At 34.9% G+C, this 25,578-nt stretch overlaps 1 protein-coding gene across 2 annotated transcripts in view; it reads left to right on the top strand.

Annotated features, from left to right (window-relative positions):
- Positions 1-25,578, top strand: part of WBP4 (WW domain binding protein 4) — a 66,300-nt gene that overhangs the window by 2,337 nt on the left and 38,385 nt on the right. For both annotated transcript variants that reach the window (XM_045478225.1, XM_045478214.1), the window contains exons 3-9: positions 1,685-1,747; positions 1,837-1,960; positions 5,578-5,745; positions 9,430-9,476; positions 9,948-10,023; positions 11,921-12,114; positions 16,873-17,036. In XM_045478225.1, coding sequence (XP_045334181.1) covers positions 1,900-1,960; positions 5,578-5,745; positions 9,430-9,476; positions 9,948-10,023; positions 11,921-12,114; positions 16,873-17,036 — 710 coding nt within the window. In that variant the 5' untranslated portion in view covers positions 1,685-1,747; positions 1,837-1,899. The remainder of the gene's footprint in view (positions 1-1,684; positions 1,748-1,836; positions 1,961-5,577; positions 5,746-9,429; positions 9,477-9,947; positions 10,024-11,920; positions 12,115-16,872; positions 17,037-25,578) is intronic.

Raw genomic sequence — 25,578 nt, 5'->3', positions numbered from 1 at the left:
AAAAAAATTAAAAAAAAAAAAAAGAGTATCATTACCTCTTTCATGGGATATGAAAATAGCTTTGTTAAGCACTTTACTACCATATCTCTTAATCTAGATTAAGCTTTTAAGACATGAAACAAAAGCATCACTGATTTCCCCCCCTTCAAATACATGTCATAGCAATATGTACGTAGTACCTAAATACTAGTGTATCTTTGAAATATATATTCATCTCCTTTTTACTTGAGAGAGTTGCATGCACAAAAAAATAGTAGTCCCATCTTTAGTAGTGTTATATTTCTTTGGTAGATATTTATTATTGTCTACAAGGAGTTTGGGGATGTTTTTCTTCAGGGTTTTGTCTGGGTATTTGGTCTTTTGAGTAGTTGCTGAAGTTTTCAACTATCTTGTTTAACTTAGGCCTTCCTTACACATGAATGCCAGAAATTTTGAAATCTATGCATGTTACTGGTAGTTTCTCTTCTCTTCAGCTACCCAAGCAGTTCAATGAATTTTAGGAGTCACAAAGGGTAAATAATCCATTCTAGGATGTCTTTCTTATCCTTGGATTGTTAATATACATTGATTTGCCCTTTAATTAGAAGCAAAATTAATGTCTTTTGAATGGGCCTTTAATATTCTTTGTGTGGTATAATTTAGGAAAACCAGTATATGAAAAACAGAAGATGAACATTTGTTTTACAGTGTTACCATTTAAAGAGGAATTCACTTTAGTGAATTGTAGAAAATTTACCCAAACTTCCTTACTGTATACAACCAGACATTTGTAATTTAGGGAGCATTCCTGGCTGTTTTAAATAGGTAATAACATTCACTCACTCCACTGTCCCATCCAGTTACCATCATTCTTTGTAGGTTGCCACTTTTCATTTTCTTGTCTAATTTTTCCATTGTTTCTGTATGTATATAGAGGCTTCTATTCCAACGTACATAAAATGTAGGATACCATATACACTATCCTTCATAGTTTAGTGTGGTTTTTGTTTGTTAGTTTTTTTAATTGAACAGTAGATCCTGGAGCTTTCTCCATAGAGGGAGCTTTATTCTTTATGCCAGCAGCCAAATTTTGGTAGATAGTGCCAAATTGTCTTTCACAGGAGTTTTACATTTTGTATCATTACCACATTCTATAAAAGTATTTGTTTACAATTTAGGAGGAATCCTTTACTGTCTACTTTTCTCCCAACTTGGAGGAATAAGGTTCTAAGGATTATTGTTTATTCTCTATGTCCCTTGCCTAATGTGGCAAATAGCAGTACAAATTCTAGGGACTTAACTGGTTTTGACTTTTTATGTTGAGAGGTGTTTCTTGAAGTTTTTTTTCCACTCCTCTTTTGGCTTCCTGTTTTGTTTGAGCCCTCATTACAATCATATTCACTGGATTAGTCATCAAGGGTATCTTGTATTTTTCTTCATTGATATGGTCATCATAGTTTATTTTAAGCACCAAAGAAAACCTGGTCAGAGGGTATGATAATAAATAACATGGTTCAGTTCCCTAGCATCATTTGATAAAAAAAGGTCTAATTTGCTTTAAAATTATTCTTCTTTTTCCTGTCAATCATTTTTTATTTCAATCTTGTTATGTTACATTCCCAAATTTACTGTTACTTATTTAGCATGAACATTATGATATTTTACGTAGCTTTCCTTTGCATTTTCTCTTTTATTCATTTTCAAGAGTGTTGAATTTCACGAAAGAGGAAAGAATCATAAGGAAAATGTGGCAAAGAGGATCAGTGAGGTAATTTAGTTTATTTCTTTCTTTGCTAATTTTTCTGTGTAAATATCAGTCCTTCACCTGGCTTTCACTTTTATATGTGTCTTCCGTAGATTAAACAGAAAAGCCTGGATAAGGCAAAGGAAGAAGAAAAGGCATCAAAGGAGTTTGCCGCAATGGAGGCAGCTGCCCTGAAAGCCTACCAAGAGGATTTGAAAAGACTTGGCTTAGAGTCAGGTAAAAAAGCAGCCAGCATGTTTTAAAACTAACATCAGAGGTCATGCTAAGTGAGCTTTTATTGTTTCCATAAAGAGGTTATACACTCAGGGTATACGCTTAGTGCTTTTCCTATGCATCATAGCTGTATTTAGACTGTGGGACTTTACTCCTGCACTTTGTTTTACTTTAAAGCTTCATCTTTTAACACCTTCATTCACAACCATACCATTTTGGTAGTTAGCTAGTTCCTAGTTCTGTTTTAGATCAGTGTTCATTTCAGAGACAATTGAGTGTTTTAGGTATTTGGCTAAAAGGAACTATTCATTAAAAAATAGGCCTTTCATTATACCCACTATTCACTTTATCCATATGGTCAAAACTATAAATTATGTTTGTTTATGTAGTTGAGTTATAATGAATTAGCCTTTTGTGGACAAATTTACTGATTTTACCACTAGAAGGTAGATAATCTTTTTAAATTTTTTTTTTTTTTTTCAACGTTTATTTATTTTTGGGACAGAGAGAGAGCATGAACGGGGGAGGGGCAGAGAGAGAGGGAGACACAGAATTGGAAACAGGCTCCAGGCTCTGAGCCATCGCCCAGAGCCCGACGCGGGGCTCGAACTCACGGACCGCGAGATCGTGACCTGGCTGAAGTCGGACGCTTAACCGACTGCGCCACCCAGGCGCCCCTGGATAATCTTTTTAATTGGATAAATTTGACATGTAAATTTGACATGTATAAGTTTAACGTATGCAGGTGTTATTCTGATACATTTATATATAATGTGATTGCTGCTTTAGCAGTATTTATCACATTACCTAATGACAGTATTTGTTGTTTATATTCATTATACTGTGTATTAAATCTCTATGGCTTATATACTTACTACTTCTTGCCAGTTTGTACCCTTAAACAATATCAGCCTTAACCCTTCCGATCCCCTATTCCCTGGTAACAATTTTGCTTTCTGGTTTTTAGGAGTTTGACTTTTTTTAGATTCTACTTATAGGTGATATCATACAGTATGCTTGTCTTTTCTTTGACTTGTCTCATGTATTAGCATATTATGCTCAGGGTCCATCCATGTTGTTGCAAATGACAGGATATCCTCCTTTCTCGTGCCTGCATAGTATTCCTTTATATATATGTACTACATCTTTTTTGTCCATTCATCTGTTGATGGGCATTTAGGTATGGCCATACTTTGGCTCTTGTGAGTAATGCTGCAGTAAGTGTGGGAGTGCATATATCTTTTTGAAATCCTATTTACATTTCCTTTGGATATATACCCAGAAATGGAACTGGTGGGTCAGATCATAGATCTATTTTTATTTTTTTGAGGAACCTCCATATGTTCTCCATAGTGGTTAGACCAGTTTACATATAATTCTTATATAAGGATACCTTTTTTTACCACATAGTCACCAAGAAGGTAAATAATCTGAAGGTTTGAGGAGAACTCAGTTCCAGATAAAAGGCATTTATTTAAGTACAGTGTATGTATCTTGTTGATGAGTTTAGGCTTTAATTCGGGAACATTCCTGTCATCATTTCTTCCATGACAAATCCACTGTCCTTAAACCAGGCAGATAAGCAGTCCCAGTTGTTGATCTTGCATAATAGTTGAGATAGTCAACCTGGAATGGTATTGTTTATTCTCTGAAAACTTCTTTCCGTGAAGTTTTTAAGCAGAATAAGAAGTTAATTGGCATTGCCCTCATCAGATAAGGACAGTTGTAACCAGAGTTTGAAAATATTATCCTAGGGGCACCTGGGTGGCTCAGTCGGTTGAGCATCCAACTCTTGGTTTAGGCTCAGGTCATGATCTCACGGTTCGCGGGTTCAAGCCCCACATCAGGCTGCATGGAGCCTGTTTAGGATTCTCTCTCTCTCCCTCTATCTATCCCTCCCCAACTCATGCTGTCTCTCTCAAAATAAATAAAAAGAAAAAAACTTTATAAAAAAAATACGTGTTAAAAATATTAACCTAGACATTGTTAATTAAAAGGAAGGGGTCGGGGCTGTATTTCCAATAATGGATAAAACTGTATGTTTAAAGGAGAAAAAGGATGAAGGTGTTCCTGCAGAATTAAAGAGGAGTAGTTGAAAATTGATCTCGCCAATTACATGGATTGGGAAGTTTTGTTATGCTGCCCTGCGAGCAAATAAATCTTAGCATTTTGTATTTAAATGTGTTTAAATAGAATTTTTTCTATTAAATATTTTTCATAGCCTTGTTTGCCTAAATAGGGTATACATTTCTCTAAAAGTATAATAATGCAGTACAAAGAAAAAAGAGTTTTAAAAACTAACTGCTTTTAAGATTTTCCCAAACATCTTTAGAATTTTCTTTCTTAAGTTATACTCCAAATTTTATGTTACAGTTTTTTGGAGGTTGTCTCATTTTTTCCTTCAATGATATGTCAAGTACTTCTTTTCCTTTAAACAATTAAGGATGTACATTATTTTTAGTGGCTACAGAGTGGTTAGGAGCACAGGCTTTGGAATCCACCAGAATTGCCATTTGCTAGCTATACAACCTTTGATTTTCATAAAAACTAAATAATGTAATGGTATAAACTGTTTATTATAGACCATTTGTAGCAAGTGTTTAATAAAGGGTATAAAATGCCATAAAAGTGGGATTTCTCTTCCTAACATTTAGGTTGCTTAGAGTTTTCACTGTTAGAAAGAATGCTTCAGTGAGTACCCGTATGCAGGCATGTTTTCACATTTATTTTTGTAGGTTTAAGCTCTAGAGGTAAGACTGCAGAATTGAAGTATGAATATATTTTATATGTTGATAGCTGATACCAAGCTGTCTCCAGAAATGTTGGGCTAATTTATACTTTTGTAGAAATAACTTATTAAGTTATTTGGTAATAACTGGCTAATGTTTTTACAAAAAATTAAAGCCATTAAAACTACTCTTATCCCGCCCGTGTAAATACCTAATGGATTAGATTAACTGTATTTGATTATTCTTTTCAGTACTTACTGATGTAATGCAGAAGAAAATTACATTTATTTATGTTTCTTTGAATATTGGTGAATGTATGTATTGTCTTGATTATCTTTGTACTTTTTGTCCATCTTCTGTTAGAATGTTGGATTTGTTTATAAGGGATCTTTGCTATGAACATTAACCCTGTGTCATATTTGTTGTAAATGTTTATTATTTTTCTTTTTTTTTTTTAATCTTAACTCCATTATAATTAACATAGTATATTCTTTTATTTTTTTTAATTTTTGCTATACAGAATATTTGGATTCGTATCTAGTTAAGTTTAACATTATTTTACTTCATGTTTTTTTTTTCATGTGTTTCTTTGATGTGAAAGATTATTATTAAGACATGGGAGGGACCATGGATTGGGGAATAGCTTTACTTTTTTCCAAGTAATTAACCAGAGTAAGTTTTAATATCTGGTAGAAGAGCTTCCCCTTAGCATTTCTCTTTTATAATTATGGGTATTTGTACATATTTGGTTTTCCAGATGAGCTTTATAATAACCTATGAAGTTCCCAAAAGAATCTTCTTGTCAAGCTTTTGATTGAAATAACAGTATTGTCTTATACCAGAAAAAAAGGTTGCATTGGTACTTCACCTTTCTTATGTCTTTTTCTTTAGAAATTTCAGAGCCAAGCATATCACCAATAACAAGTACTGTCCCACCAACCTCTGCATCAAATCAGCAGAAGGAAAAGAAGAAGAGGAAAAAAGACCCTTCAAAGGGAAGATGGGTAGAAGGCATAACCTCTGAGGGTTACCATTACTATTATGATCTCATCACAGGAGGTAGGTCATTTAGGCATAGAAATAGTAAGGAATAATAACTGACAGTTGATTTTGTGTTAATATTAGCACATTTAAGCAGTAGAAGAGTGTAGCTTTACATCTTTGCCACAATAGTAAAAAAGTTATGTGCCCTTTAAATACCTTTTTTGGGGCACCTCGGTGGCTCAGTTGGTTAAGTATCTGACTCTTGATTTCGGTTTAGGTCGTGATCTCATGGTTCCCGAGATTGAGTCTGGCAAGCTTTTTGGGATTCTCTCTCTCCCTCTTTCTTTGTCCCTTTCCTGCTCACTCCCCCCTGCTCCTCCCCCCCTCACATAAATGAATAAATAAATAAGTATACAAATAAGTATATAGTTATAGATATATATATATTATCCTCTTAGAATGACTTAACATCATACTTCATTAAAGCCTTAAGAATGGATTCCTTACAGATAAGTTAAAACTATATTTTTCTCAAAACTTTCCAAAACTATGAACTAAATGGAAATAAAATAAAACATTTTACATAGAAGTAAGGTGTTTCAGATGCACTTTGCAAATTGCAGGGGTTCTTAAAATACTCTGTCAGAATGATTTTTCTATCCAAAAGTGGACTGGGAACCAGAAGCCATTTTCTTTTTTTATGTAGCTGTCTTGATTACCTAGTAAAGAACTACCCCCTCCACCCCAGATTAATGCTTTGGGTATCACTTTCTAATAAAATACATAATGGTATTTTCAAGTGAGAATATCAAAAACATTTTTTTGTTTTCCTTTAAAACTAAATGTATTGGGGATTTTTGTTCCATATAAATTCTGAGATAAATACATTTTTTGTACATTTATGAAGCATCTTACTCTCAGAAACATAAAATTTAAGGTTAGAAATAAGCATGATAAAAGGAGGAATTTTAAAGTGTTACAGTATAGAGATATAAGTAAGATTATAAAGGAAGTCAGTATACTGAGGTATTAATTGTGATTATGTGGATCTGACAGATCATCACAGAAATTGCTTTTGAGCTGATGTGTAAGATGAGAGGAGCAGGGGGGCCCTGGGTGGCTCAGGCAGTTAAGTATCTGACTTGGGCTCAGGTCATGATCTCACAGTTTGTGAGTTCGAGCCTTGCATCAGGCTCTCTGCTGTCAGCAGCAGAGCTGGCTTTGGGTCTCTGTCTCCCTCTGTCTGTCTTTCATCCACACATTCTCTCTCTCTCAAAAATAAATAAATATTAAAAAAAAACAAACAGATGAGAGCATCAGGAATGATGTCTTATTCACTATTTGCATCCCTAGCACCAAACACAGGGCCTAGCATGGTACAGACAATTTATAGATACTGATTGAAAAAAGATTATATACTAGGTTGTTATAAGGGTAAAGCAAGCTTTCTAAACAGGTGTGATATGAAGCTTTAAAAAGTTTGAAAGTTTAGGGAATAGTCATCTGGTGGAGGTAAAACACACAGTTCTTTGAAGATGTCCTAGCAGAAGAAAGAGGCTGGAAAAATAGATTGGTGCCATATCATGGAGGATTAGGAGGATAATGCTGCCATTTACTGAGGTATGGAATGCAGAAAGAGTAAGTGAAAGTGGGACATAATGAATTCAGTTTTTGGTATGTTGAGGTTCAAGGTACCTCTAGAACATTCACGTGGTAACATTCAGTAGCTGATTAGAGTCTGGAATTAGAGAAATTGAGTCTACAAATGGAGATAATATATTAACTTCTAGGAGTATATGAGATCACAAGGAGAAAGGAGAGAACAAGAAATACTAAGAGTGGGTAGTACATATATTAAAGGAATGGAAAGAAGGAAAGCCAGAAAAAAGTTAAGTAAGAATGATCAGAAAGGAAATGAGATCAGAGTTAACCATGAAGAAAACCTTGGGTTACAAGTATTATTGTAATTGTTATGATTTATAGAATCACAGTATTGGACTACATAGGAATAGTATTAATCACTCACCGTTTGCACTGAGCCTTAAGAGAAGTGCATGTGGGATAGTTCAGCAGTGAACCATGATTGTATGCTAGAGATCATCAGTCTTGCTCAAATTTACATTGAAACTACTAATTATGTGTTCCTTCTAAATCCTATTGTCTGCTTCCTTTGTCTGCCATCCTACTGTATATACTCTTGTTCTCAGCAAGACCCTTGAACAACACAGGTATTAGGGGCACTGAAAATCTCCTTATAACTTTTTTTAAACTACAGCTGACATGCAATGTTATATTAGTTTCAAATGTACAAAACAGTGATTTGACAATTCTGTACATTAACCGATGCTCTCCACAAGTGTAGTCACCATACAGCATTATTGCAGTATTATTGGTTGTATTCCCTTTGCTGTACTTTTCTTCATCTCTATGGCTTATTTATTTTATAACTGGAACTCTAAACCTGTTAATCCCCTTCACTTGTTTTATCTATCCTCCTTCTCCCCGCTTCTGTAACCACCAGTTCTCAGTATTTAAGAGTCTAATTTGTTTTGTTGTTTTTTTTAGACTACACATGTAAATGAAATTATATGGTATTTGTCTTTCTCTGTCTGACCTACTTCACTTAGCATAATATTCTCTAGGTTCATCCATGCTGTCACAAATGGCAAAATTTTATTTTATTTTTTTATGGTGAAGTAATATTCCATTGTGTGTGTGTGCATGTGTGTGTGAGAGAGAGAGTTGTGAGACAGCTATGTATCTCACATTTTTATCCATTCATCTATCAGTGAACACTTAGGTTGCTTCTGTATCCTGGCTATTATAAATAAATGCTGCAATAAACATAGGGTACGTATATCTTTTCGAGTTAGTGTTTCATTTTCTTTGGATATATATCTGTAGTGGAAATACAGGATCATAGCGTATTTTATAACTTTTGACTCCCCAAAAACTTAACTACTAATAGCCTATTGTTGACTGGAAGCCTTACAGATAACACAGTCAATTGACACATATTTTGTGTATGTGTTGTATACTGTATTCTTACAGTAATACCTTTTTCTTAATTTTTTCATTTCTAAACTACATGGTTCATCTAATTTTTTCAAATTGTCACAAATCTCTAAAAAAATTTCTCAGTTTATATATTGAAAAAAATTTGCTTATAAGTGGACCCATGCAGTTCAAACTCCTGTTGTTCAAGGGTCACCTGTACTTATTTTTTCCTGCATCCTTCATCTTGTTCCTCTTCTGAGTCCTTCTTTCTGTCCCTCACTTTCCCCTCCCCAGGATGTTAAACTGCCATCTCATACCTTCAAAACTTACTAAGCCTGGGGTGCCTGCCTGGCTCAGTCTGAAGACCATGTGACTCTTGATCTCTGGGTTGTGAATTCAAGCCCCAAACTGGGTGTAGAGATTACTAACAAAAAAATAAATAAAAAACTTAAAAACTTTTCAAGCCTGAATTCCATGAAGTCTTTAGGAGAAGTCCTACCTGGCTCTAATAATTCCTTTGAAAGTACCAGTAATTTCTAATCCTTCATTCAGTTCTTCCTTCTTGGTTAAATATTATTCACATGTGTTCTATACAGTATTACTGGGATATATGTTCCTTTTATTTTTCAATTATATTTTTAATTATAGATCTTGCAGTGTTTTGTACACATTGAATATCTTGTAAATTTTTGTCAAATTTTTTGAAGTTTTTCTTCTTTTTAAGCGAAAAAATTTTGTAAATGCAATATATTTTGCTTTAAGCATCCCAGTGGGAGAGACCTGAAGGATTTCAAGGAAACTTAAAAAAGGTAACTGAAGCACATTGATAGTGTCTTTGCTTTATTCTTTAAACTGATTGGTTCCCGGGGTTTTTATAGAGTTATCATAAGCTAATTTTCTTCTAAATAAGCCCTTTCTACACACTTTGTTCCTTTATTTCTTTAATTCTCTTGTGAGAAGGCTGGGTGGAAGAAGAAAAGTGGTATCTACCTAAAAACTCCATGTAGGGCAAATATCAGTTGATTGACAGTCAGTTGCCATTCAGATGTGCCTGCCCGTCTGCAAAGAATTGTTCCTGGCTTTCAGAGGTGAGATAGTCTCTCCCTGATAGTTGGCTCAGTATTAACACAAACCAAGCTTCCTGACCATAGTCAGTACTGTCACCCCTAACTCCTGGTGTCAAGAGAAAAGGAAAGGTAGTTGACTCTGCCTTAGTTATTTAACATAGTAAAACTACATCATTGTCTTCAGTTTATGCTTTTTTTTTCCCCTCCCAATAGACAGCAGGGAAGACTGTTTGGGTAGAAGGTTTAAGTGAAGATGGTTATACCTACTATTATAATACAGAAACAGGAGGTAAGTATTACCTTTGATTATTCTAACTATATAGAATTGTACTTGAAACTGCTTAGTAGCCTGCTGATAAAAGGAACTTGGGGGTTTTAGTATAGTGATAAACATGTTTCTATAGCAAGTATGTATTACTTTTTGTTGTTTGAAAACAATACAATAGAAAAGCAGAAAGATTCTCATTTATAATATATTGTACTGCTTATTATTCTCAATTGATACCCCATTCACAAATTTTAAAAATCATTTTTACTTTCACTGCCATTATTGATTTTTATTGTGACTGTTATAGGAGTATAATCATTAACTTGGAAGGTACCTTAGAAATCATCTAATTCAACTTGCCTTTTTTCCTTTTCTAAAAATCAAAACAAGCTATTTTAGCAGTGGCTGAGATTGTCAAATTTTCATTTTTACTAATTCAATAACGTTTTGGTTAATATGAATATAAAATATAACTACTGTTACCTAGTTATTATGTAGGTTTTTCAAATTAAGATTTTATCTAATTTAATTTTATAAAATGGGTTATCAAGTAATTGTACTTAGTTTCTACTATAATTAAATTTACCAGGATGTGTATAGTATCAATATAACTTTAGGAGACTTTATTAATTAAATTTCTACTATCGAAAACCCTCTACATACCATTAAATCTTTTAGGGGGAAGAGGCCTTCTTAGCCTCCAAGTAGATACCTAGCCTGCCCAGTGATAGTAATCATTCTATCTCAGTAAGATTGCAGTACTGAGTCTTTCTAAAGATAAAATAATACAGTGATACAGCTAGAGAGTTGGATCTGAGTTTAATGCATAGCTTCTTCCCTTAGCAGCTATATGATTGTGGGCAAGTCACTAAACCTATAGCTGCTCTTATGTAAAGTAGAAGTGATTATATGTACTGTCTTTGGTCATGAGGGTCAAGTATCTATAGTTCTCAGAACAGTACCTGATACATAGTAGGTGCTTAAGTTATTTACTTCCTGAAAGTTTTTTTATTTATGTGAAATATAGATAAGGAAATAATGTTTTTATTAATGTTGGAAAGCATCCTTTTTTTTTTTTTTTTTTTGTAAGATTTTATTTTTAAGTAATCTCTACACCCAACATGGGGCTCAAACTAACTCATAATCCCCAGATCAAGAGTTGCACACTCCACCAACTGAGCCAGCCAGGTGCCCCGGAAACCATCCTCTTTAATAAGAGACAAATTGATTTGCCCTCAAACAGTTCCAGTTTATGTCTAGATGAGTATAATTATTAATAGAGCCCCTTTCACTCTTAAAAACTGTCTCAGTTGGGCAGTAAATCTTAGAATCCCTTTTCCTTTTATTAAATGAAAAATAGAGAATAACTGCAAGATAATTAGAAATGCTATCATTTCTAGACCACTGGATGGCAGTAGAATTCAGTGGAGATTATTTTCTTCCTAGTATAAAAATGACAAATTATATTCATTCAGATTTTCACTGTATGATTTCACTTTGTGAGAATCCCAGGAAATCTTTGTGATAAATAAAGATTTATAAATTCTAGGAAATCTGATATGTGTTCAATATCACATATTGGTGTAAGTTATGAGAGTCTTTAGAAGGTATTGCGCAATTCTTAGGTCTCTTTCCTTTGGGGCTGTAGTTATACATCTAGAGAACCCAGATTGAAATCAGCTTCTAAAAGGTAAAAGAGCAAGAGCTTTGGAAACTCTTATTTTAAGTTATCTTCTTAAGTGAATGATGGTGGGAAATAGATGCAATGTTGTTATTTAATACTGTATTGTAAAAAAAAAAAAAAAAAAGGTTAAAAAAAGTAACGTATTTTAAGTGACAGGGAATGTTATATCGGGAGTTATTTCTGAATAGAATTGGTAATAAGTAAATAACACGACTATTAAAATATGTTGAATAGAATCCAGATGGGAAAAACCTGATGATTTCATTCCACATTCTGGCGGCCTGCTTTCTAGTAAAGTCAATGAAAAGTCACTTGATACCCTAGAAGAGTCCAAATCATCAGATTCTCATAGTGATTCTGATGGGGAGCAGGAAGCAGAAAAAGGAGAGGCCTCTACAGAAACACAAAAGCCAAAAATAAAGTTTAAGGTAGGTTCTTGTTTTATTCTTTACAAAACTGTAACAATTTAAAGCTTGACAGACTTACCTCGTTTTCTGGTGGAAGATAGAAATAAAACCAAGACATGTATTTTTAGCAAATGGATAGATGGTTATTATCATTTATTAGTATCCGTTTGGTAGCAAGACAATCAGTTAATTGTTCTCATTAACTGTCCTCTCCTCATTAGGAGTTAGACCTCCTAAGTTTGAAATATCTCTAACATCCAGAGAGCTGTCTGAACATACAAGGTTGAGTATTTAGGCTCGAACTACTAATTTGAGTATTATCAGCTTACTAGTAGTAATTTAAATCTCAGATTGGGTGAGATAACCTAGGAAAATGATTTTGGGTAACATTAAACGTCTCAGTGACTAGCAGGGAAAGAGGAGCCCACAATGAAAAGAGTGGCCAGAAAGTTATACAGAGAAGCAAAATCTAATATCCAAGAAGCCAAAGGAATAGAGAACATCAAGGATTAATTAGGTCTAGGAAAAGAAAAACGTCCATTGAATTTTACAATAAAGAAGGCCTTAAGCCCTTCCTGCAGTTTTACCAGAGTTTGGGGTGGTGGAACTCAGATTGTATTGTATAGCTGAAACTAGTATTATACTATATATTAACTAACTGGAATTTGAATAAAAATTAAAAAAAAAAAGATTTTAGAGGAAGGACAACTGTTTCACGGTGTATATGTAGTTTGGATATGAAATGAAAAGTAGAAATTAGTTGACAGGCTGATGGCTGCACATTGACTCTTAATCATGAGAGGTTTATGGTGGTGATGTGTTAAGAGGGACTCCACAAAGGAGATAGAAAGGGGATACCAACAAGGGTAGGCAGGCTGGTCATGGAGCAAGGAATAAACTCATTTTCGGTAAGAAGGTAAGGTTTTCCTTTAAGAAGTAGGACTATGGATGAGTTGGTATCAGGGAAGAAATTGAGAGTCATACCCTTTTAGCCTTAGTTTACTCATTCATAAAGAAATTAAGATTGCTTGCTGAGAGTGAGGAGCTTTGAAGAGCTTGACAACACTAATGGATTGAAACAGTCACTCAGCTGGGGTGTGAGACGAATTGAACCAAGTAATAGGATTCACAGGTGGTAGTGAGTCCCCAGCCATAGCCGGAAAGTAAAATCAGTCATTTCTGTAGTATTGTTAGTCCTCCTTTTGTGATCTTTCCAGCAGGAGCTCAGGTGGCAAGGCAAAAATGACACATAGCATTGATTCATGGTTGACATTACTGACCTGAGAAGTGAAGAAAATTCAGGGATGCTGGAGAGAGGGTATTTTGAGACCACATATAGGATCTCATCATAGTTTCGATTTGTATTTCCATGATGATGAGTGATGCTGAGCATCTTTTCATGTGTCTATTGGCCATCTGGATGTCTTCTTTGCAGAAATATCTGTTCATGTCTTCTGCCCATTTTTTCAATTATTTATTTGTTTTTTGGATGTTTGTATAAGTTCTTTATGTATTTTAGATATTAACCATTTATGGGATGTGTCATCTTCAAATATTTTCTCCCATTAAGTAGGCTACCTTTTAGTTTTGTTGATTGTTTGCTTTGCTATGCAGAAACTATTTATTTTGATATAGTCCCAGTAGTTTATTTTTGGTATTTTTTCCCTTCCCTCAGAAGACATATCTAGAAAATGTTGCTACAGCCCATATCAGAAACATTACCACCTATGTTCTTTTCTAGGATTTTTATGGTTTTAAGTCTCACATTTAGGCTTTTAATCCATTTTGAATTTTTTTGTGTGTGTATGGTTTAAGAAAATGGTCCAGTTTCATTTTTTTGCATGTAGCTGACCGGTTTTCCCAACACCATTTATTGTAAAGTCTTTTTCCCATTGTATAGTCTTTCCTGCTTTGTCAAAGATTAGTTGACCATATAATTGTGGGTTCATTTCCGGCTTTTCTGTTTTGTTCCGTGGATCCAAGTGTCTATTTCTGTGCCAGTACCATACTCTTTTGATCACTACAGCTTTGTAATACAACTTGAAGTCTGTGATTTTTTTTTTCCCCTCTTAGTAACACTTGACACACCAATGATTGGATAAGTCTGTGTTGAAATTTTTTAGGTCCTATACAATAGACAGTCATGGGAACAAAGATATTTAAGGGTGCAGGCAAAAATATATATTTATAAAATGATTCCCTGTGGACATGGAGCTCTGTAATGAAGGATGTAAAATCTGTCAGCATCACTGATCATCAGGGAAATGCAAATAAAAAGTATAAGGAGCAGGGCACCTGGGTGACTCAGTCAGTTGAGTGTCCCACTTCGGCTCAGGTCATGATCTTGTAGCTCACGAGTTCGAGCCCCGCATCAGTCTCTGTGCTCACAGCTTGGAGCCTGGAGCCTACTTTGGATTCTGTTGTCTCCCTGTCTCTCTGCCCCTCCCCCACTTACACTCTGTCTCTCTCTCTCTCTCAAACATAAACAAACATTAAACAAAAAAATTTTTTTAAATAAAAAGTACAAGGAGATACCACTTCACAGCTTCCAGAATAGCTAAAATCAAAAACAATAAACAGGTGTTGGCAAGGATGTAGAGAAAAAGGAACCCCCTCACACTGTTGTTAGGAATGCAAACTGGTGGAGCCATTGTGGAAAACAGTATGGAGGTTCCTCAAAAAAATTAAAAATAAAACTACCCTAGGATCCAGTAATCACACTACTGGGTATTTATCCAAAAAATACACAAACTCAGAGGGTTACATGCACCTGTATGTTTATTACAACATTATTTACAATAGCCAAACTATGGAAGCACCTCAAGTGCTCATAAAGAAGATGTGTATATATAGTGTATATATACACAATGGAATATTATTTGGCCATAAAAAAGGAGTGAAATGTTGCCATTTGCAAAGAAATGGATGGAGCTAGAAAGTATAATGGTAAGCAAAATAAGTCAGTCACAGGAAGACGAATGCTATATTATTTCATTTGTATGTAGAATTTAAGAAACAACGCAAATGGGCAAAGGAAAAAAAGACAAACCAGGAAACTGAACCTTAACTATAGAGAATAAGCTGATAGTTACCAGAGGGAAGGTGGGTGGGGGGATGGGTAGTTTATGGGGATTAAAGAATACACTTCCAATGTTTTAAAGAATGATCAAAAATAAATAAAATGATTCACTATGGATGTGGATCTCTGTAATGATGAGGTCAGCAAACTAAGGACACAAAGAGAAGTTAAGGCATTAGAGATGGTAATGAGGTTATAGACAGGAGGTAAGGAAGGGAGGAAGCCAGAAGAATAACTTACTATAGTTAGAAGGGGGGACTTTTAGAGTTTAAAATTTCACAAGTGGGACATTTTTGAGTGATGACATAATTCAAATTAAAAAGGAATATAGATGTGAGGATTTACTATTTGAATACTACCTATGTACTAGGCGCTATGTATGATGGAAAATATATAACGTTAGGTGACTGAAATGTAGCGAAAGGCACAGTCCTTGATTTTGGGGCTCACAAAACAGGCTAGGGAATTTTTAAGGTCCAAAATGATGAGTTGAATAGAAAGAACATGGTAGAAAACAACAAAAAATATGGTAAAGACATCAGTGTATATGGGATAGTGGCCAAAGGTCATTAGCTCATGTAAGGAAGCATGGAAGACAACTCTATAGGAGGTGATATACGCTCCAGAGGAGGAGGCATTTATTACATTGCATTAGAATCAAAGCATAAATTATGATCTCTAAAAATCTGTTATTAAAAAGAAGTCAGAGCTTGGAAACAGTGAAGAGAATGCTAAAAGCAGATGCTGCTTCCTATCTTTATGATGGAACAGCATGAGGGAATGAGTTAATATCCACTTAAAGAATTACAGAACAGTGTCCTAGGATCACCACACATGGTTGTGCATTTTGAAAAGAGGCTGAAATCTAGTGCACGGTCCCTTTGCCAAACTGGATCGTAGGGCTTTGTTATTCCAGATGAAGGGGTGCCATAAGAATACCAACCCTAGCCAGGGGCTCCCATAGGACCTGCTTCTCCCTCAAGGGTGTGTCTTTTCTTTCTCATTTCATAGTTAGCAGTTATTGACTCCACTGAGGCTTTGGCACTGTCCTCAATGTAAAGACAGATTTCAGTTAAGACTGATAGGTTGAGGGAGTTCTTTACAAAGACAATGAGTATAGAAAGGTTTAATGACATGGCATTAAATTCAGAAAAGGTTCAGTGTAAGGGGAGATGACTGTAGAATATGTAAGTAAGGAGAGAAGGCAGAAAAGAGTATTAAAAAGGCCAGTGTATGTCTTTAATGGTGGAATGTTAATACAATTGTTTTTAAAAGCCAGCCTTAGTAGCACCTGTGCGGCTCAGTTGTTTGAGCGTCCAGCTCTTAGTTTTGGCTCAGATCATGATCTCACGATTAGTGAGTTCGAGCCCCGAGTCAGTGCTTGAGATTCTCTGTCTCCTTCTCTCTCTGCCCCTCCCTGACTCGCTCTGTCTCTGTCTCTCTCAAAATAAATAACCTTTAAATAAATATATGCATACATACATATATACATAACAGCCTTGACCATGATGTCTTATCATTTTAGACATAATAAAAAATCTAATCAAGCATTAAAATTCTTTTATGTATATTTGTTGTTATGTGCAAATTAAAAATACTGAGGTAATGTACTATTTAAATCAATAATAAGACTATGTTAAAGAAATTGCATCCTCATAATTTTGCTTAAAATATGTTTTTTCTTGACTTTGGCATTTCAGGAAAAAAATAAAAATAGTGACAAAGGAACTGAACCAGAAACACAGAAAGAAAAAACTACCCAAGAGCAAAATTCATCAGGTCCAAATGAAGAAAAATCCAAAGCTCCTAAAAAATCAAACCCATATGGAGAATGGCAAGAAATTAAACAAGAAGTTGAGTCTCAGTAAGTACCTGAAACTTAACCCACTCTTCCTACAAATTGTATTGTATATCTCAGTACTTCCTTCCATACATTTCAGTAACTCATTTCAAGGATAAGGTGCTCTTGGAAAGTGTGGCTCATTTCTTTTATTTCTAGAATGGTTTTATTTCTTCTAACTAAGTATTCTTAAATATTTTAAAATGTAAACTGTGGTTATTTAAAAAAAAATTTTTTTTAATGTTTATTTTTGAGACAGAGAGAGAGCATGAACGGGGGAGGGTCAGAGAGAGGGAGACACAGAATCTGAAGCAGGCTCCAGGCTCAAGCTGTCAGCACAGAGCCTGACATGGGGCTCGAACTCACAGACTGTGAGATCATAACCTGAGCCGAAGTTGGATGCTTAACCGACTGAGCCACCCAGGCGACCCAAAAATATGGTTATTTTAAAAAGTAAGCTAATGATTGGGTTTTTTAATAGAGATGCCAATATATGTTTATTTTAATTCCAGTATAGTCAACATACAGTGTTATATTTGTTTCAGGTATACAATATAGTGATTTAACGATTCTGTATATTACTCAGTGCAGGCTAATGATTATTTTGATTCCTACCCAAACATATCATTTCTTTTTTTTTTTTTTGAATGTTAAATATTTTGTAGTTTCATTGAGTTTAATTGAATCGGAGTACAAAACTTATGCATATTAATTTGTAGCTCATTAACATATTATGTACATATTACAAACAAAACCATTCTAGACAATACTGGGTTTCCAAAGAATTTTTTTTTTATATATTTTTTAAATTTAAATTTTAGTTTTTTAATTTACATCCATATTAATTAGCATATACTGCAACAGTGATTTCAGGAGTAGATTCCTTAATGCCCCTTACCCACTTAGCCCATCCCTCCTCCCACAACCCCTCAAGTAACCCTCTGTTCTCCATATTTAAGAGTCTCTTACGTCTTGTCCCCCTCCCTGTTTTTATATTATTTTTGCTTCCCTTCACCTGTTTTGTATCTTAAAGTCCTCATATGAGTGAAGTCATATGATATGTGTCTTTCTCTGACTAATTTCGCTTAGCAAAATATCCTCTAGTTCCATCCACGTAGTTGAAAATGGCAAGATCATTCTTTTTGATTGCTGAGTAATACTCCATTGTATATATACATATACCACATCTTCTTCATCCATTCATCCATTGATGGACATTTGGGCTCTTTCCATATTTTGGCTATTGTTGACAGTGCTGCTATAAACATTGGGGTGCATGTGTCCCTTCAAAACAGCATACCTGTATTCCTCGGATAAATACCTAGTAGTGCAATTGCTAGATCGTAGGGTAGTTCTATTTTTAAGTTTTTGAAGAACCTCCATACTGTTTACCAGAGTGGCTGCACCAGTTTGCATTCCCACCAGCAGTGCAAAAGAGATCCTCTCTCTCCGCCTGCTCGCCAACATCTGTTGTTGCCAGAGTTCTTAATGTTAGCCATTCTGACAGGTGTGAGGTAGTATCTCATTGTGGTTTTGTGTTTCCCTGATGATGAGTGATGTTGAGCATTTTGTCATGTGTTGGTTGGCCATCTGGATGTCTTCTTTGGAGAAGTGTCTATTCGTGTCTTTTGCCCATTTCTTCACTGGATTATTTGTTTTTTGGGTGTTGAGTTTGATAAGTTCTTTATAGATTTTGGATACTAACCCTTTATCTGATATGTCATTTGCAAATATCTTCTCCCATTCTGTCAATTGCCTTTTAGTTTTGCTGATTATTCCCTTCACTGTGCAGCTTTTCCTTTTGATGACATCCCAATAGTTCATTTTTGCCATAGCATTTCTTGTGACCACAGATTCAGACACTAACTCATACCATTTATATATGAACATTGTCACACTCACCATCCTTATTCTGTCAGAGAAACAAATACCTGCATATTTAATGAAGGCTTCCATAGATCTGAAGAGCAGAAAAAAAGCTTATTTTGTTACTGTCTTGAAAATGGTTTATTGCAGTTCAGCAAAGTTTTAAAGCCAGTATTCAAGAAACAGAACAGTTTTATCAATTAAACCAGTATCATGGTAGGGATGTTACCTGATTTGTATTACTAGGTTTGTATTACTAGCTCACATGTTTGAATTACTGTCTTGAGAGTATTTACACAGTAAAAGGAAGACTTCACTCCCAGCTCCACAAATCAGTGTTTCTTAAATGTTTAAATCTTCAGGTGAATAAAAAAAAGTACGAGTTAGCAGTGTTTCTTCAAAATATTAATGCTTTGAGATGAGAGTTTAGATGACTACTCTGTGGATACTTTTACAGTGAAATTATTTATAGTTAAAACTGTACTTTAATGAAAAGATTGTATTTTTTCATAAGATAGAGTAACACAAGTTTTGGCCAGCTTTGTACCGGTGGTTTGACTTACGATTTTTCAACTTTAAGATGGTGCAAAAGCAATAGGCATTCAGAAACCACACTTCAAATTTTGAACTTTTTCCTCGGCCTAGCAGTACCCTGCCATACAATACTCTGTACACTGTCAGGCACCCATGCAATCATGAGGGTAAACAGCCAGTATACTTAGAACCATTCTGTTTTTCACCATCAGTATGGTATTCAATTAATTATATGAGATATTCAATACTTTATATAAAATAGGTTTTGTGGTGAATGATTTTCCCCAATTTAGGCTACTGTACATGTTCTGAGCTCATTTAAGGTAGGCTAGGTTATGATGGTAAGTAGACTAGGTGTGTACTAAATGCATTTTCAGTTTACAATATTTTCCGTTTACAGTGGATTTATCAGGGCACATAACCCCATCATAAGGGAAGATCTATATGCAATTCTAATAAAAATTAATTCTGTAGGGGGCACCTAGGGTGGCTCAGTCAGTTAAGCGTCCAACTCTTGATTTTGGCTCAGGCATGATCTCACGGTTCATGAATTCAAGCCCTGCATTGGGCTGTGTGTTGACAATGCAGAGCCTGCTTGAAATTTTCTCTCTCCCTCTCTCTGTACCCCTTCCCTGTTCCCACGCTCTCTCTACTTCAAATAAATGAACTTTGAAAAAACAATTAATTTTGTAGGGATAACGTACCATAGTATAGATTAGAACTGCTGTCAAAATGTTACTATTGTTATGAGAGTTTAGGTTGTATTTGTGATAATAGATAAAATGCGTTCAATGCAGCATACTGCCAAGCACCATGATAAGCATACTGACTGTATCTACTGAGATTGCAGAAATAACAGGCTGCATTACTTCAGCCCCTGAATGATTTTTTAAGTGACTTACAATAGGAAAGTGGTCTTACTATACCAACATTTCTTAAAGTTAAGATTTCTTGAAATTTGACTATTTGGTTTTCTGTGTGGTAAGTGTACTGTATGTAAAACCATGCTTGTTAAATTTTAACATTGTCAGTCATTTTAACATGTGATGGATTATGTCTGACTTCGCAAGTAGGTAAGCCTAATTTCTTAAGAGGTTCCCCCCTAAAAATAACCAATATATTTTGATTATGGAAAATTTTTGAAATTGAAGAAAAGTTTAAGAATAACTGTTTAGTTACCCAGAGATAATAATAACATTTTGGAGTATCTTCCTCAGCTTTTATCTTTTTCTCTACTTAGTATTGTATTATTAATATCCTTGTACTTTGTTAAAGTTTTGTAAATGTTATTTTTTTTTTAAGTTTATGTATTTATTTTGAGTCGGGAGGGTCAGAGAGGAAAGAGAATCCCAAGCAGGGTTCACACTCCCAGCATGGAGCCCAGTGCAGAGCTTGAACCCACGAACTGTGAGATCATAACTTGAGCTGAAACCAAGATTTGGATGCTCAACCAACTGAACCACCCAGGCGCCCCTATAAGTGTTATTTTTAACTGCTATATAATATTAATCTTTTAAGATGTGCTTTCATTTTACTCAGCCATTCTCTGTTAGGCAGTTAGATTATTTTTGCACATTTTGTTGTCATAACATTCTGTTTACTGTATAGATATATCACTCTGTACACATTCCTGACAATTTCTAGAAATGGAATACCTGTTGAAAGGATGTGAACATGTTGAAAATCTTGATTCACAGTGGCCAATTACTTTCCAGAAAGAGCATACCAATCTATACTCCATCAGCAGTTTCTGAAAATGTCTGTCCCATTGGACCCTTTCAGCATTAGCTATTTCTAAATTTTTAAGTATTTTCTATTCAGCAAAAAATATCTCATTTTAGTTTTCTTTGATTTACTCATATAAATTTTTTTCGTATATTAGTGTTTTGTATTTACTCTTCTGTAAATTATTGGTAGTCCCTGTAAATTTTTCCATTGAATTATTAGTCTTATTTCTGTAAGTTCCTTTTGTAGTACAGATGCTAACCATTGATTAGTTGTAGGTATTGTGGATTTTCCACATCTCTAGTTTGACTGTTAATTGTGTTTATAATGGTTTTAGATGTGCACAATTTCATCAGGTTTAACTAGTCCAATTGTTTTTCCTTTTGTGATCTATTTTATTGATGTCATTTTCCATCCAGAAGTCAAATATGTACTTGTATTTCCTTCTGGTTTGTGTGGTCTGTCAACTATTTAATGCATCATATGAGATGAGATTCTAAAGTAGTTATTTATCTTACCTGCCCAACTAGTTTTGCCAGTACCATTCTTCCCCAGTTTTATGTACCATTCTTTCCCCCCACTTTTTTAAGTGACACTTATTTTTTAATCTTGTCTTTTTTTTAAGTTTATTTATTTATTTTGAAAGAGAGGGCACGCGCACAAGTGGGGGCAGAGCTTAGAGAGAGGGAGAGAGAGAATCCCAAGGAGACTCCACACTGGCAGTGCAGAGCATGAGGCAGGACTTGAACTCACAAATCCACGAGATCATGACCTGAGCCGAAGTTGTATACTTAACAGATGCTTAACTGACTGAGCCACCCATATGCCCCTAGTCTTGTGTTTAATTCTCGAGTTTACCAGTTTGTTTCTAGCTGCTTTTTTTGTTCAATTAGCCTATCTATTCTTGTGATAGTACTGTAAAGATATCATTATTGTAATTTAATTATATGCTTTTATACGATATGTTCTGACATCTGGTGGTATGTCCTTTATTTTTTTAAATTTTCTTAAGTAGTTCCTTCCTGTTTTTCTTTTTTTTTTTTAATTTTTTTAATATTTATTTATTATTGAGAGTCAGAGACAGAGAGTGAGCATGGGAGGGGCAGAGAGAGGGGGAGACACAGAATCTGAAGCAGGCTCCAGGCTCTTGAGTTGTCAGCACAGAGCCTGATGCGGGGCTTGAACTCACAAACTGCGAGACCATGACCTGAGCCAAAGTCGGACACCCAACCGGCTGAGCCACCCAGGCGCCCCATCCTGTTTTGTTTTTCTTTTTATTCTTTTCCAGACAAATTAAATCCTTTTGTAAATGTTCAACAGCTACAATCTAATTTTAGTCAAAATGATTGAAATTATATTTTACTTGTTGAATTTGATTTTTAAAAAATTGACGTTTTCAGTATTTTATGTTTTCACCCAAAAACGTCGCATATCTGTTTTTACTCAAATCATCAGGTATGATTCTCTACACAACTTTTGTAGCCTCTTTGTGAGTCTCATACTTGCATTCTTGAATATAGGCAAGGTAGCCATTTAGTCTACCTTAGTTCACTTCTGCACCCAAAAAAGTAAAAACAGTGCCTGGCACATAGTAAATGCTTAGTAAATGTTAAGTACGTGAATTTTTACATGTTTAGCTTTTTTTAAATTGTGGATTTAACCCATGTTTTCTACTATTTTTTTAACCAGTAATTATAGTATGAAGAAGCTTGAGTCCAATTGTGGTGCTGAATTATTGTATTATTTATAAAACTTATTTTTTTGAATCTTGGGTTTTTCATGAAGAAATTTGTCTGCAAATATTTTGTAATCCTTTTTCTGCTGATTTTACTTCCCATTTATTTCATGTTCTATTTTAGTTAGATTTTCATACTCTGTGGTATAGTGATGAAAGTGAGCATTTATGTTTTCTGATTTCAGTGGAAATGTCTCTAAAATTTATATTAAGGATTATATTGACTATTGGCTTAAGATAGATAATTTTTTTTATGTTGAGGAAGCATGCTTTATTTCCAGATTTTTAAAGGATTATTAACAGGGACACCTGGGTGGCTCAGTTGGTTAAGCTCCCGACTTCAGCTCAGGTCATGATCTTGCTATTTGTGAGTTGGAGCCCCGCATCGGGCTTTGTGCTAACAGCTCAGAACCTGGAGCTGCTTCAGATTCTGTGTTTCCCTCTTGCTCTGTCCGTCCCCTGCTTCCGTTCTGTCTCTCTTTTTCTCTCAAAAATAACGATTAAAAAAAAGGACTATTAAGTAGCTTTTGATGAATTTCACTGGTGATAGCTTTAATGGTGGTCTATAGTTTAATTGTGTTTTTGTTAGATGTGTGATATCGTTATCAGATTTTTGTATACAACTTATGCTAAATAAAGTGAATTAGGTAGTTTTCCATTTTTATTTATGCTTTTTTTCCCCCCAGTAACTTTGCAGTATCTTTTTTTTTCCAGTAACTTTCCATTCGTTCATATTCTAGAATACAAATTTCTCAGCAATTAGAAAGTTTGAAAGAAAATACTAGTATAGTCCTCTGGTCCTGGAATTCTAGGGGAGTTAATTTTTTTATAACTTACTGGTTTCTTGCTTACTATCTTCGTGACTGTGGGCAAATTGCCTAATGTACCTAAGCCTCGATTTCTTCATCTGTAAAATGCCATAATAATAGTTCTAATTTCTAATTTATTGTGAGGAATAAATTAAAAAGACAAAGGCACCTGAGTGGCTCAATTGGTTTAGCAACCAACTCTTGATTTCAGCTCAAGTCATGATCTCATGATTCATGGGATTGAGCCCCACATCCAGCTCCATGCTGACAGTGCAGAGTCTGCTTGTAGTTTCCCTTCTCCCTCTCTCTGCTCCTTCCCCACTTATGCTCCCCCCCCAAAATAAATACAAAGTAAAAAATAAAAAGCAACACAGCATCACTATGCAGTTGGTCTCTAGAACATCTAAATACTCAATAACTTACACGCTTGCAGCTGTTCTTGGGGAGTGGAGGATTCTTGAGTACTAGTTTTGGTAATTTATATTTTTCCCTAGAATCTTTTTTTTTTTTTTTAATGTTTATTTTTGAAAGAACGTGAATGGGGAAGGGTCAGAGAGAGAGAGAATCTGAAGCAGGCTCCAGTGTCTGAGCTGTCAGCACTGAGCTCAACATGGGGCTTCAGCTCATGAACTGCAAGATCATGACCTGAGCCAAAGTCAGACGAGCCGCACAGGCGCCACTCCCTAAGATCCCATCAAAGCTTAAATTTTAAAACATATGGTAATACATTGAACTTTCTGTATAGCTTGAGTTTTTCAGGTGTTAATGCCTCCTTTTGTTTTTATTTTTTTGTTTATTTTTTTAATTATTTATTTTTTAATTTACATCCAAGTTAGCATATGGTGCAACAATGATTTCAGGAGTAGATTCCTTAACCCCCTTAACCCATTTAGCCCATCCCCCCTCCCACAACCCCTTCAACAACCCTCTGTTCTCTATTTATAAGAGTCTCTTATGATTTGTCCCCCTCCCTGTTTTTATATTATTTTTGCTTCCCTTCCCTTGTGTTCATCTGTTTTGTATCTTAATTAAAGTCCTCATATGAGTGAAGTCATACGATATTTGTCTTTCTCTAATTTCGCTTAGCATAATACCCCCTAGTTCCATCCATGTGGTTGCAAATGGCAAAATTTCATTCTTTTTAATTGCCGAGTAATACTCTATTGTATATATACCAACTGAGCCAACCTTCAGGGTGCTCCATTGTATGTATATATACCACATCTTCATGATAGCCATTGAATTTATGGATGGCTTTGAGCAGCATGGACATTTTAACAGTATTCATTCATCTGATTCTTGAACATGTACTATCTTTACATTTGTGTCGTTTTCAGTTTTTTCATCAGTGCCTTATACTTTTCAGTGTACAGATCTTCCACCTCTTTCGTTAAATTTATCACTGAGTATTTTACTGTTTACGATGATATTGTAAATGGGTTTTTATTTTTTTTAGATATTTTGTTGTTAAGTGCATGCAAACAACTGATTTCTGGGTGTTGATTTTGTGTCATTCAACTTTACTGAACTCACTGATTAGTTCTAACAGTTTTTTGGTGGAGTCTTTAGGATTTTCTATGTATAATATGTATCATCTACAAACAGAGACACTTTTCCTTCTTCCTTTGTAATTTGGATGTCTTTTATTTATTTATTTCTTCTTGGCTTGATTGCTTTGGCTAGGACTTCTGGTACTATGTTGAATGGGAGTGGTAAGAGTGGGTATCCTTGTCTTGTTTTTCATATTACAGGAAAGCTTTCCATCTTTCGCCATTCAGTATGATGTTGGCTGTGGGTTTATCATATATAGCCTTTGTGATTTTGAAATATGTTCATTCTACATCCAGTTCATTGAATGTTTTTTATCATGAAAAGATGTACTTCGTTAGTTTTCCTG

This window comes from Leopardus geoffroyi, chromosome A1 (genome assembly GCF_018350155.1).
Source record: "Leopardus geoffroyi isolate Oge1 chromosome A1, O.geoffroyi_Oge1_pat1.0, whole genome shotgun sequence".
NCBI lineage: Eukaryota > Metazoa > Chordata > Mammalia > Carnivora > Felidae > Leopardus > Leopardus geoffroyi.
The sequence above is the reverse complement of the archived record's forward strand: the minus strand, read 5'-3'. Positions and strand labels throughout refer to the sequence as shown.